The 13032-nt window shown below is 40.6% G+C and overlaps 1 protein-coding gene across 2 annotated transcripts in view; it reads left to right on the top strand.

Annotated features, from left to right (window-relative positions):
* The window catches only part of btbd11a (BTB (POZ) domain containing 11a), a 203454-nt gene extending 194110 nt beyond the window's left edge, over positions 1-9344 (top strand). Inside the window, exons 10-17 of one of the 2 annotated variants that reach the window (XM_028570170.1) lie at positions 1866-2098; positions 4448-4626; positions 4892-4997; positions 7327-7429; positions 7518-7599; positions 7792-7860; positions 7952-8065; positions 8775-9344. In XM_028570170.1, the coding sequence (XP_028425971.1) occupies positions 1866-2098; positions 4448-4626; positions 4892-4997; positions 7327-7429; positions 7518-7599; positions 7792-7860; positions 7952-8065; positions 8775-9005 (1117 nt within the window). In that variant the 3' untranslated portion in view covers positions 9006-9344. Of the gene's footprint in view, positions 1-1865; positions 2099-4447; positions 4627-4891; positions 4998-6591; positions 6659-7326; positions 7430-7517; positions 7600-7791; positions 7861-7951; positions 8066-8774 lie in introns of those variants that run through there. The other variant, XM_028570171.1, reaches the window with a different exon arrangement.
* The last annotated feature ends 3688 nt before the right edge of the window (positions 9345-13032 follow it).

Raw genomic sequence — 13032 nt, 5'->3', positions numbered from 1 at the left:
GCGCTATTGACTTTAGCAAAGACACTTGCGTCGGGCTTTGCGCCGCGCTGCACCAGGTGCAAGATAGGGACCTTAGACACCAAATTGCAAAGGTAAATTACTTAAGTAAGTTTGTTTGCAAAATACACTTTTGTAGTCTTGTAGACAAGAAGATTGATATCTGTTTTATTCTGTGCTGTTAGAGAGGTTTGCCCAAGACATGTTTAACCAAAGTTAGTATTAATCTAGATGCAGGAAACAGCTCAACCAGAAAACTGCTCCAGACTTGTTTTTGTATCTTGTAAGCTAGCCACCAATGTATCCAAAAATGACCTGGGTTTTGTTTAGTTTTAGAGAAGTATACAAAACCAGCAACTTCATGGTGAGGAGTGAGGACATGGCTTCAGTGCAACCACAATGTTCAGCTGTTGTTGGTCACTAAGAAGCTATCTAACAGCTCATGAAATTAACATTTCACATTTTTAGTTTTACATGTTAAATGCACAAAATATATGTGTAAATATGACTTTGGAGTTTTGTTGTATCTGTTTTCCCCTGCTTCCATTCTCTGTGCTAAGCTAGGCTAAATATGTCACAGAGCTGTTTCTAATATCGATCTTCTCATCTTACCCAGAGTAAGGCAGTTAATAAATGTATTTCCTTTAACTATTTTCTCATATGGACCTCATGTATATGGCCAAAAGTATGTTGACATATTGTTTGAGCTGGACCAGAGTTAGATTTTTGTTAAAGGAATTCTTAAAGCCAAAGTTCGTTCCAATTGTGTGACAATATTTTGTGGACGAGCCTTTCCTCTTTCAACATGACAGTGTTCCTGTGCACAAAGCTGGGCCCATAAAGAAATGGTTTTCAGAATTTGGTGTAGAGGAACCTCAACCCCACCCAACACCTTTGGGACGAAACTGACACTGTGAGTCAGGCCTTCTCACCCAACATCAGTGTTGGACCTCACTCTCGCTTTTGTGGCTGAATGGGAGCAAGTCCCTGCAGCAAGTCTCCAAAATCCAAGACGAGTGGAGGTTGTTAAAGCATAAGATGAATGCCCATGGTAAAGGAATGATATGATCAACAATCACATAATGGTTTAATGTTTGGGTGTCTGCATACTTTTGGCCATTAAGTGTTGATCCATGGACTAAACCAGAGAAAAGACTGTAATAATCTGCTCACCAACTGATGCACACTCAAACCCAAGGGACTGTTAGTGGAGATAAAAGCTTCAAAGTGACGGCAGTGAGCCTCCCACCGACTTGTCATTAGTGATCAAACAATCCCAAAAACAGGATATGATGTTGTGTTTGACTTGGCATCTAAACGAGCCCCTCCTCACTGAAGCAGACGGTGCAGTGATGCATCCTCAGAATGTGTTCACACTGTGTACGTTAACACGCTGCATCATTTCCGTTGCAATGTTGCAAACAGTACTAATAAATCTGCCAAAACAAGTGTTATTTTGCAACATTTTTTACTTTCTGTTCTTTTCAGAGGAGATAATCAGTTTCAGCTTCATATATTTAGACTCTACAGAACAGAGTACACAATCATGCTTAATTAAGTACATGCGAATATTTTGAGTGTCATCAGAGCTAGAGAGCTGGATGGGCTTAATGTGGAGTTAACACAGGACATGCATGCTTAATTTAGAACAATTTTCCGCTCTGTGATCATCCACTTCACAACTTCTCTTCCTACGATTTGACGAGAGCCACCAGGCCATGCTAGGGGTTTTGCGGTGTTGTCATCACCTCCCCACAGCTTGATTCCCTTTTGCCCTGACCATAAAACAATCTGTCACTGTGTCTTATCACTCTGCTTGCCTTTAATCTATGTCTGGGTTTTATTTTATTTTACCTCTTTCCCTCTAGGAATGTATTTCGTAAGCTCCTGTCCCAGTCGGAGCAGGAAAAAGGGGATGTGCTGTCCCTGGAGGAGATCCTGGCCGAGAGTTCGGATCCCGCGGTGAAGAGGTTGGCGCCGCAGGCCAACGGCGGAGGGACGCTGCGAACAGGAAAGGCCAGACTGAGGGCCCTGAGAGAGGCCATGTACCATAGCGCAGAGCACGGCCATGTGGACATCACCATAGACATCCGCAGCTTAGGTCAGATTTACTAATACATGCTTCACTGGCACACATGCATCGCTCTCTGGTGCCTCCAGCTGTCCTGGAGATGCGCTCACGCTGTGCCTGTCCCGTCCTGTGCTGTCCTGTACACACTCTAAGCAATCACTCATCCAACCATTAAACAGTTGCAGGAAGAAGGACTTTTTATATCTGAGGCGATAATAGCTCAGGTCAAAGGTGTTAACCGGAAGTTGAGAAATTGTCCTTGAGTAGTGCTCATTCTGTACATGTGACAATCATCAGCTTTAACCCTAACATTGTCCAGATTATTTGGCATGAGACCTAATGTAGCTGTTGATTAGTATTAATTGACAATCTCACCACAAGTTCCATTTAGTAGCTGTTCTGGACCTTTTGGTCGGATCACACAATCCTAAGCAGATGGAGTTTACTCAGCTGTAAGATTTTAGTTTGAGAAATACCCTCTTTCTTGACGAGAGTTGAGAAGATGAATACCACTCTTATGTCTGTACGGTAAATATGAAACTACAGTCAGCAGCCGCTTAGCTTAGCTTAGCATAAATACTGGAAACGGGCAGCAGCCAGCCTGGCTCTGTCCAAAGGTAACAAAATCTTCCTACCAGCTCCTCTAAAACTCACTAATAAACATTTTATATGTCATTATAACCCCCCTGCAAAACCACGAGTTTCATTTTTATACTTTTATACTGGTGTTTGTACAGATTAAACAATGGAGATATATAATGTGTTAATTAGCCCGCTTTAGAGATGGTGGTAAGCTGATTTTGTTAGTGAATTCATAGATTCCGTGAGGGTTTAAGTGACGTTAATTTCATCATCTGCCCAAGTCTGCAAGGGTCTGCACAGACCCCTGTGCTGATGACCTGGAGCAGCCCACATGGGCTGTAAGCACCAGAGGTGCCAACCTTACATGTGCTAGAAAAGTAAACTGGACCCTTGTTTTGTGCACTGTATGCGTGTACTGTTTTCTCCGTCCTTGATCCTATTTCCATAAAGTCACACACTGTTTTCTTTTTGGACATTTTCATGTTGTTCAGCCAAATACGACAAACAAAAGAACCCCTCTTCTTGCTGTCAGCAGCACGCCATCGTATTGTCTAGTGTGCATATGTGGAACGTGTCTGTGTAGGCTAGTCTATATCCTTGACGTTCCACTTCCGGGATTGCTCCGTTGCCAACGGAAATTCCGCCGGATTTCACTCATTAAGGCCAGATATCTATTGCCTTCTGCTTCCTTTGTGTTGGCATTTTCAACTCTGGTCGATTTATGAGGACTATGGTTAACCTTTTCTCAGATCTCTGCAGGGTAAATCCAGACAGCTAGCTAGACTATCTGTCCAATCTGAGTTTTCTGTTGCACGACAAAATCAACTTTTGAATGTACACGTTCCACCAAAACAAGTTCCTTCCTGAGGCTATTTTGCAGGGGCACCGCAGCTTTTCCCGGTGCTTAGCACCACCCATAACGATTTTGATTGGTTTAAAGAGAGCACATTTTTCTCCCATCCTGGAATGCTGTGTGTACTCACCAGACCCTCCTCCGCAGCGCTGTGGAGAAAGATCTGGCAAAGCGAGACTAGCGTATGCAAACTCCCGACAGTAGTATGTATAGAAGTGCTGTCCATGTCTGTACTGAAGTATGATCAAAGCTTAACTGTTTCCAGTCTTTGTGCTAAGCAAAGCTAACCATCTTCTGGCTGTAGCTTCTTAATGGACTATGTGGTGAGATTGTTTGTGAACAACCGTCTTCAAGGTCCACAATGACCTTTCAAATGAAAACATTGTGGAAAATGCAATCATAAGTTCCGAGAGCCCAAGCTGATGCCTTTAAATTGCTTGTTTTGTCTAGAGAGTCTAAAAACCCAAAGATAGCAAATCTATAATTAAATGAAACATTGAAAAGCAGCAAATACTCAAATTTAGTTGGAAATGGATAAATTATTAATCACTTACAAAAATTGTAAAAACAATAACAACTTTCTACTCCATTAATCAACTTATCATTTCAGCAGAGCTGTTGATACACAAAGCCATCACTCTCATGTCATCATTTATGTAAATCTCACATACATCATCCAGTACTCATCATACTGTTGCAGAACATTGCAGCCATTTTTCAACTGGACATTCTTTAATTACATTCAAGTGTTGTCTTTATATTCCCGCCGGAGCCTCCGACTTTCTACTAATCCAACACTCACCATGCAATCGCCCTTCAACTCACACAAACGCCACAAAGTGATGGAAACATGGTCGGTTCTCTCGCCCCTGAAACTGCTCTGACTTAGATCGGCTTTGCCATGCACAAGCGTGTATTCACTGTTCGTGTGGTGGTATTCCCAGGTGTTCCCTGGACGCTGCACACCTGGCTCGAGTCCCTGCGTACCTGCTTCATCCAGCACCGCCTGCCGCTGATCCAGGGCCTGCTCAAAGACTTCAGCTGCATCCAGGAGGAGGAGTACACAGAGGAGCTCATCACGCACGGCCTGCCGCTCATGTTCCAGATCCTCCGATCCAGCAAGGTCACCGGGGCTTTCTTTCATCTTCATGTAAACAAAATGCTTGTTGAAACATCAGACAAAGTAAGGCTGGTTTGCTGGGAATACAAACTGCCCTGTGCCTCGTGTGTTAGGGTGACATTAATGCTCATTTTGCATATATTTAGTTGCACTCCAAACCATATTATCATAAATTTGCATAAAATGTAAGCTCATGGTAAACAGAGGCCAGAAAACTCTAATCTGTATAAAGTTATATGTCCTCACTTGTGTTGGTGTCTGTGTGCAGAACGAGGTGATAAGCCAGCAGCTGTCAGTCATTTTCACCCAGTGCTACGGGCCCTTCCCCATCCCTAAACTGACAGAGATCAAGAAGAAGCAGACCTCGCGCTTAGGTAAGAGAACGAGTTAAAAATAACGACTGTTGCTCAACATTTTCTTGTACTTGCTGCATAAAATGAAGATGAGTGACGAGGGACTGACAGCTGGGTTATATACTGTAATTAAAGTGGCAGGCCGAACTTTTTCAAACTTTGCTTAAAGGGATACTTTTCCATTTTAATTCAGCTCTGTGTCATCTTTGTGTGGGCAGCGTGTTTAGATAAGGTGTGTGGCTTCTCTCCGTGGCGCCAGTGCACGGAGCTTGGAAATCTCAGCGCATTTTGCGTCATCCGGCGGATCACGGCAGACCTCGGCTGCTCAGAGAACCTTGCACTGCAGCCACGGAGGGAAGACAAACACCGCTTATCTGTGCTCACACTGCCATAACACAGAGCTGGATTTAAATCCGCAAAAGATCCCTTTTATACTAGGAAATCCTTTCTCCTTCCTTTTTTCCTCAGATTTTTAGTTCGTGAAGTGGCGATGTTGTTTTCCAGCATGCATTTTTGAGCTGATATAGCCAAGGCTATATATATATATATATTAGGGCTGTCAATCGATTAAAAAAAATTAACTAATTAATTGCACAATTTGCTGTAATTAATCGCGATTAATCGCTTTTTTTAAATTGAGACTGAAGCTTATAATAATGGATATTTAAATGCTAAATCACTTAACTTTGCAAATATGAAGAAAAAAACAAACAAGGAAAGGTTCAGAATGTTTAATATCTTTCAGAACAACAGCAGCAACAATTTGGCTTATTTAGTCCTGCTGAAGGCTGCTGAAACAGCTAGAAACTGTCCGACTTGAGAGCAGATTTTTGTCACCGTCCCCGGCTGCTGTCGCCTGCTCTCGTCTACTTTACAGGCGAGGCGCAGTTCATCTCCAGCGAGCCGAGAGTTCAGTCGGCGGCAGGGCAGTCGGGACTCACCCGGAGCAGGATGAGGTGACTAGAGTCTCTCAAAATCTGACGAAAATCTTCTTGTTGAGCTGAAATGAAGACAGATTCAGCAACCGCGTGGCCTATTTCTCGCTTAAAATGTTTTGAGAAACGTGTTTCAGTGAACTATTTTAGTACAATATGAGATCGTATTCTGAACGGCCGCCATGACAGTCTGGCTTTGGATTTCCGGAGAAAACAAACCCATGTGACGCGTTCGTCCAATCCGCTGCCGGTTTACATTACTTGGGCAACAATACAGAGTAGCGCCGCCTGCTGTTATGGAGACGTATTACGTTTCTCAGCCGCCACATGAAGTAAACAAACACAGCTGCGTTAATTCCGTAAATTTTTTTAACGAGTTAAATATTAAAAAATTAACGCAAAAATTAACGCAAAAATTAATGCGTTAATTTTGACAGCCCTATATATATATATATATATATATATAGTTATTACGTCTTTTGCAGTTTTTGGGATTATCTTTTTCTTTTAAGGTATCTGCAAGTCACAACAAGTCATAAAAAGCATTCAAGTCAGTTTCCTCAACAACAAAAAAGGTCTTTGAAGTTAATATAAAGTCTTAAATGTAATTTATAAAAGTCTTAAATATTTTCTCTTTGCCTGCTGTAGGCAGTGATGAATGTTTTCGTATGTGATTGCAGGCTGTCGGGAGACGTTATAAACTCACTTTAAACAACTTCAAACATTTATCATTTGATTTGGAAGCAGGTATTTGCATTTGCATGTCTGTAATGATGTGATGTATCAGTCTGATCTGGTATTAAAAGCTCCTTTAAAGTTGGGAAGGTCACAGACATTTATTCATTTTTTCATATACTGTAATAAGAGCATGAGGAGGCACTGAAACATTCAGTGACTGTGCTGCAGCACCACCTTGTGTTTGATCAACAGGCTTAGAATAAAATGACAACTGGTTTACTTTGTATGTGGAGAGAATTAATGCTTTAAACACCTTTGACAGCTAATTAATTTATCAGGATGTTCAAGGATAATCTTTAAGAAAAAGCTCAATGAACCGGACATCAATTTCAACTGCCTGCATTTTAGAATACTAATGAAATGGGAATTGTTATCTTTTGATAATGCTGCACTGATGACACTCAGAGTAATTAATGACCACATTAAATTAATTGTTTGCTCTGCATCCAACGTTTAGGATGCAGAGCGTTTTTTTTTTTTATTATTTTTGGGGCATTTTAGGCCTTTATTTATAGAACAGCTGAAGACATGAAAGGGGAGAGATAGAGAGGGGGAATGACATGCAGCAATTGAATACCTCTGAATAACTTCCGAATATGGGCACGCTCTACCCGGTGAGCTACCCAGGCGCCCCTCATTTGGCTGTTTTTATTGCATCTTTTTGTCCTCTTCTTCAGACCCCCACTTCCTTAACAACAAGGACATGTCTGATGTTACTTTCCTGGTGGAGGGGAAACCGTTTTATGCACATAAAGTTTTGCTGTTTACAGCTTCAGCCAGGTAAAGAAGAATTTTGCTGTTTATTGGTTTTTCTTCTGTATCTTCTTCTTCTATAAATAAATGCCACGATTCTTTCTGTTTCATCCAGGTTCAAGTCACTGCTCCAGAACCGGCCCGCAGCAGAGAACACCTGTATCGAGATCAGCCATGTCAAGTACAATATTTTCCATGTAAGAATTTTGTTGTCATCTAAACCCACTGTCATTATGTTGTGGTTTTGTTTTAAAATCCAGTCAGTTACGGCTGCATCTAACATCTTCCAGGACGGACAGACGTACAATAGACGTGTACAGAGACCAAAACTGTGAATAAACAACGGAAATGATGCGATAGATTGAACCCTGTACTGTTGTGTGTTTCAGTTGGTCATGCAGTATCTGTACTGTGGAGGCACTGAGTCTTTGCACATACGCAACACTGAAGTCATGGAGGTAAGAGAGACTTAACCAAAGCCTGCAAGTATTAGAATTTCTAATCCCAACTCCTGTGCCTCATTCTGTGTGGCTGTACTATTCCCTGCAGCTCCTGTCTGCAGCCAAATTCTTCCAACTTGAGGCCCTTCAGAGACACTGTGAGATCATCTGCTCCAAGAACATCACCACGGAAACCTGTGTGGACCTCTACAAACATGCCAAGGTGAGATTCAAACAGAAATTCAACAAATTAGCAATTGCAGATAATAATAAAAAAAAGAATACAAACCTGTCACACAAATCACACTGTCTATAAAATATATTTTATTTAAAGTTAAGCTGTCCATACATTTTTATATTTATAATGGATTACATAACTAATTGTATGTGAAAGGGTTTGCTCATAGTGATGAACCCATAGATGAATTATCACCCGTCTCTGCAGTTTAGCATCTTTTGACTCACTGTTGTTGTTTTTATTTATTTTCTTATTTTTTTATTTAATCTTTATTCAGATGTTAGCAACTAGCTGGTGAACATAGCCATTATTATACCTTTTAAACATCAGCAGGTTAGCATGCTAAAGTTAGAATTCAGCACAAAGCACTGCTATGCCTAAGTACAGCCTCACAGAGCTGCTAGCATGGCTGGAGACTCTGTAGTCTTTGTTAGACGTGTTGTCGTGAAAGTGGTCAAATTATTATTGTAGGAGTATCAAAAAAGACTCTGTGGCAAACAGCAATGCATGCCAATAACCCTGCCCTCTAAAAGCAACACAACACTGCATCAATTTTGAACAGGAAGGCCTAATTTTCTTACAAATAAAACTTGTACTATCAAAATAATTTGAAGATGTTTTTAAAAAAAACAAATTACCCTTCAGAATAGTTAAAAACTCTCTGCCGTTGTCTCTCCATCCTAATTCGCCGTAGTTCCTCGGTGCCTCGGAGCTCACAGCTTTCATCGAGGGTTATTTCCTGAAGAACATGGTGCTGCTGATTGAACTCGACGGCTTCAAGCAGCTGCTGTATGAGCCTCCTCCTGCAGAGAGCCCCGCGTCCAGCCCCGGCATCTGCTCCGACATCCTCCTCGACCTGGAGAAAACTCTGGCCACGCGCATCCACTCCATCCACCTCTCCACCTCCAAGGGCTCCGTGGTGTGACGTCGTCCTCTCCGAAGCCCTCCGATCCAGGCGCAGCATCCATGTAACACCACCTCTAACGTCCAGTGCCCTGCTACACAGCCCCATCCACCCCTCCTGGCCCCACTGCTGAAGAGGGGCTGTCAGATGTTTTTATGTCAGGGATTCCTTTTAATTCTGCCTGTTGCAGCATCCCCCCCACCACCACCACCTTCCCTCCCTCCCAAGGGTTAATGATGGCATACTTGACAAAATCAGAGAGAGAACTTTCTCGCTTTGTCAGAGGCTTAAACTCTGTTGTCCTAATGGCTCCCACTGATCACTTCACACCCCTACAGTAACAAAAACTGTCAAAAAAAAGACAAAAACAGAACTGACTCAACCCAGCAGTATCACTTAGACCTAATCGTGATTATGAAACCTATTGTATTTCATATAGGGTACATGCATGAAATACATTCTGTACACCTTTTTTCGCTTAAAAAGGTAGAGTAGAATTTTAACTCAATAAAAGCAGCTTTCTCATCATCTCTGATATGAGACTTTCGGTTTACAAACATCACTTTATGGAAGTGGATGCCATTGCAGTTTAAAGTTTGACACAATGCCAAAATATAATCCTACTATACAACCAATAAAAGTAGCAATGCCAGCAGGCGGACTTTAAGACTTGTTTGAACTTCTTTACATTTCATTCTGTCATTTCTGTGTTGGATACGTTTCACTGTGTTATATCTACTTTGTGCAGAGGCCAAACTGATCACAGGAACTTCCACCGTGGCCGACACTGCAGCGCTGATTAAACTAAAGCTGGCCCACTCAGTGAAATCTATGCTGACGTATGCTTGAAACATGGATGTCCAACTGGGAAATTAACTTGTGAGAGCTCCACGAACACTGTCGACTTTTTTTTGCATGACACCTTCTCAACTGAGCTGCCCTGATATTGCTTTTTATGCAGAGCTTACTTCACGGACCACTTTCACAAGGGGGAAAACGCTGCTTATTAACTTTCTAGCCACTGCAAAACTGACCGCGTGGGATTTGGAGATGGATTTTGATTGGCAGGGACTTTCTCTTTAAAGATATTTAAAGCAAAGTGTAAATACATCCTTAAAGTCATCGTGCTGGTCGTTCTTTTTTTTGTAAACTGATGTACAGTATTCTCCTACACTCGCTTGGCTGATGACACCACTCTCATTGAATGTGCTCCCTGAACAGTTTGTTCCTGCTGTATGTGTCTGTTTATGCAAAGTTGCATGTTTTATCTGTTTGTTTGTTTGAATCCTCCGTTTCGCTTTAGGTGTGCTTTCTGTGTAGATCGGTAGGGTTGATTGTTCCAGTTGAAGTCCAGTCAAAGGATGTTCCCTTCAATTATTTCGCTTTTCTGATACATTCCAAATAATCAGGGTAGATCACGAGGTGAATTTTAAAGTCACTTTCTGTTTTAGGCTTCACCTCAGTTGAATTTCTCAAGAACATCAATTTTGTGAAAGAAAGGTTGAATTCCCACACTCTGTCAGCACTGAGTTTATTAGAGACACAACAATGTTAGTGACTCATGAAGTACATCCCATCCACATCCACACAAAAACTTCTGAGTGGACACGCCGTAAATTCTAAAAACAGTTGAATTATCGGAAAAAGGTTTTCACAGTTGCCTGAGGTGGAAAAGTTGATTAAAGCAAAACCAAAATAACAGGCTTAGCAAATAAGTCATGACGAAGAAAGAGACAAAAAATGGCGGCAGAAAGCTAGAGAGAAGCCATATTCACTTCATGTTTTCCACATAATTTCACGTGATCTTGTTGCGTTGTCTTCTGCAATGGTTTAATGGCACCCGACTATAAAATTAGCACCACCAACTTCTGATATTAATGAACTTTACATTCAAGCCATTGCCAAATGAGCTGCTAAAAAGCTAATTAAGAATTAAGAGAGCTCTCTGTGTATTTTTCAGTATGACTATGTTCAGAAGATTGTGGCATCCAGTGACTTTCCCACGCAGAAACTCAAGTGAAGATAATGACCTCTTCTGAAGAGTCCATCATGTTTTTTTTAATCCTCCGCTGTCCTCCTTGGCTCCTAGCAACTGCGTGGAGGAGGGGTTTAACATCTCAACTCCTAATATTCACATAACAGTAGTTGGTGGAAATGCACATTAATTAGCATTTTCTTTTGAAGATTTTATTAAAAGTCGTTTAGAATTTGCGCAATAGCACATCTTTATACTAAAGCCAAAATAAGGGGGACCAAATCTCAAACACCTGAAACCAACAATATATGTCCCGATAGGGCAGGCTGATCTGACAATAACCAATCCAAGTTTCATAACCTGGTTTCATTTGTATTCTGCCTATTTTGACAGATATTGTTTATCACATTCTGGTTTTTAAATCAATTATTAATGTGGGAATGGTTCCAGGTGTTTTGAGATTTTGCTCACCTTCTTTTTATTGGTTGTTCTGGCTTTAGTACAAAGATGTGTTGTTTCACATTGTGAATTTCCTGCCTGACAAACATCTGTGACCAAAATGTTGTGTCTTTAAGAAACTCAGTGCAGAAATCTTGTGGAAATGTAACCTTTTTTTCCACATGATTGCATTTTCGTGCATTAGATAATACTTATCAAATCTAAAAGGACCAAACTTCAAACCCACCATTCAGCAGCAGCCTCTGGGATATCAGCCCTGTTGTTTGACTGTACCATGAGCCCTCTCACTCAGACACAATACATCTCAATTTATGAGAAAATCATAGAACCTACAGCACGTTTTATGAATGTAACAAAATATTTACAAAATGTGCAATATCTGCAGTCCAGCAACAAACCAAAAAAGAAAGATGCTTCCCTCTGTTTCCAACAATGCAAATGTCTCTAAAGTGTCCTCATACTTTGTGATGTTGTTTCTACATTAATCCGACTGTACCTTCAGATTAAGAGTCTTAAAATATTGTAGCACACTCAAAATTACTTCAATATTTGTTTTGGGCCAAAAATACACATTTTAAGAGAAACATATAGGCATGTAAGAGTTGGTTTTAAGTTCTGTAAATAGTTACAGAAAATTAAATAGATATTATCCTACGTCTTTATTTTCTTACCTACATACATAGCACTATATATTTTATTTTACATTTCACAGCTATTTTGTTTTACAAAACTGAAAAAGATTATATAAAAAGATACTTTAAAGTTTTGAAATTAAGCAATATTTCCATGAGACTGTATTACTCTTGAGTAGTACAATGAATAATATGCCACAGGATATAGAGCTACGGTATAAATGTGAATTGAAAGACACATAACCGACAAATGAGTGACTGGAAGAAGAAAAAAAACTGAATATAAATTTACTATTTTTGTTTGTACTTTTGTGACATCCCATGGTGTATTTTATTTGAAATGTCTTTCACTCATTTCAAAAGAATATTTCTAACTTACAGGCTACCAGTCGGTTGATCTTACCCTGATGGCTTTAATGAAGATGGATCATTTATTTAGACTCTGGTTGAAATAATTCATATTTCGCTTTATTGAATCATCACACATGCCCACATTTGAACTGAAGTGTGCTATAAAGGTGAAATGTAACTTAAAGATGCAAACCATTTTTGTCTCCACAGAGGTAAAAAGGTTCATAATGATGTCAAGCACTTCTTGTGCCAGTGTTACTCACACACACACACACACACACACACACACGCACTCAAAAGCATTAGTATCTTAACAGTGAGCTTAGTCTTATTGTGATCAAATAGCAGCTGAATATTTAGAATAAGAGAATAAGCCAAAAGACTTACTCTCTGTTTTGTTTATTAGTCTAGTCTAATGTGATGCCATTAGCTAATGACTAACTTTAGCTTGCCCCTGTGCTGGTGCTTCTGATTCAAAACTGGGTCAAAGCCGTAGAGTAAATGTCGGTTCGCATGGCTCTTCTTGTTTAATGTTGTTGAGAATGTGCTTTGTACACCAGCGTTGTCACACAACACACTCCCCTTAATTTGTCTGAGCATTTATTTGCCTGCGTATTTGTTCCTGGTAATA

Source organism: Perca flavescens, chromosome 23 (genome assembly GCF_004354835.1).
Source record: "Perca flavescens isolate YP-PL-M2 chromosome 23, PFLA_1.0, whole genome shotgun sequence".
Taxonomy (NCBI): Eukaryota; Metazoa; Chordata; class Actinopteri; order Perciformes; family Percidae; genus Perca; species Perca flavescens.
The sequence above is the reverse complement of the archived record's forward strand: the minus strand, read 5'-3'. Positions and strand labels throughout refer to the sequence as shown.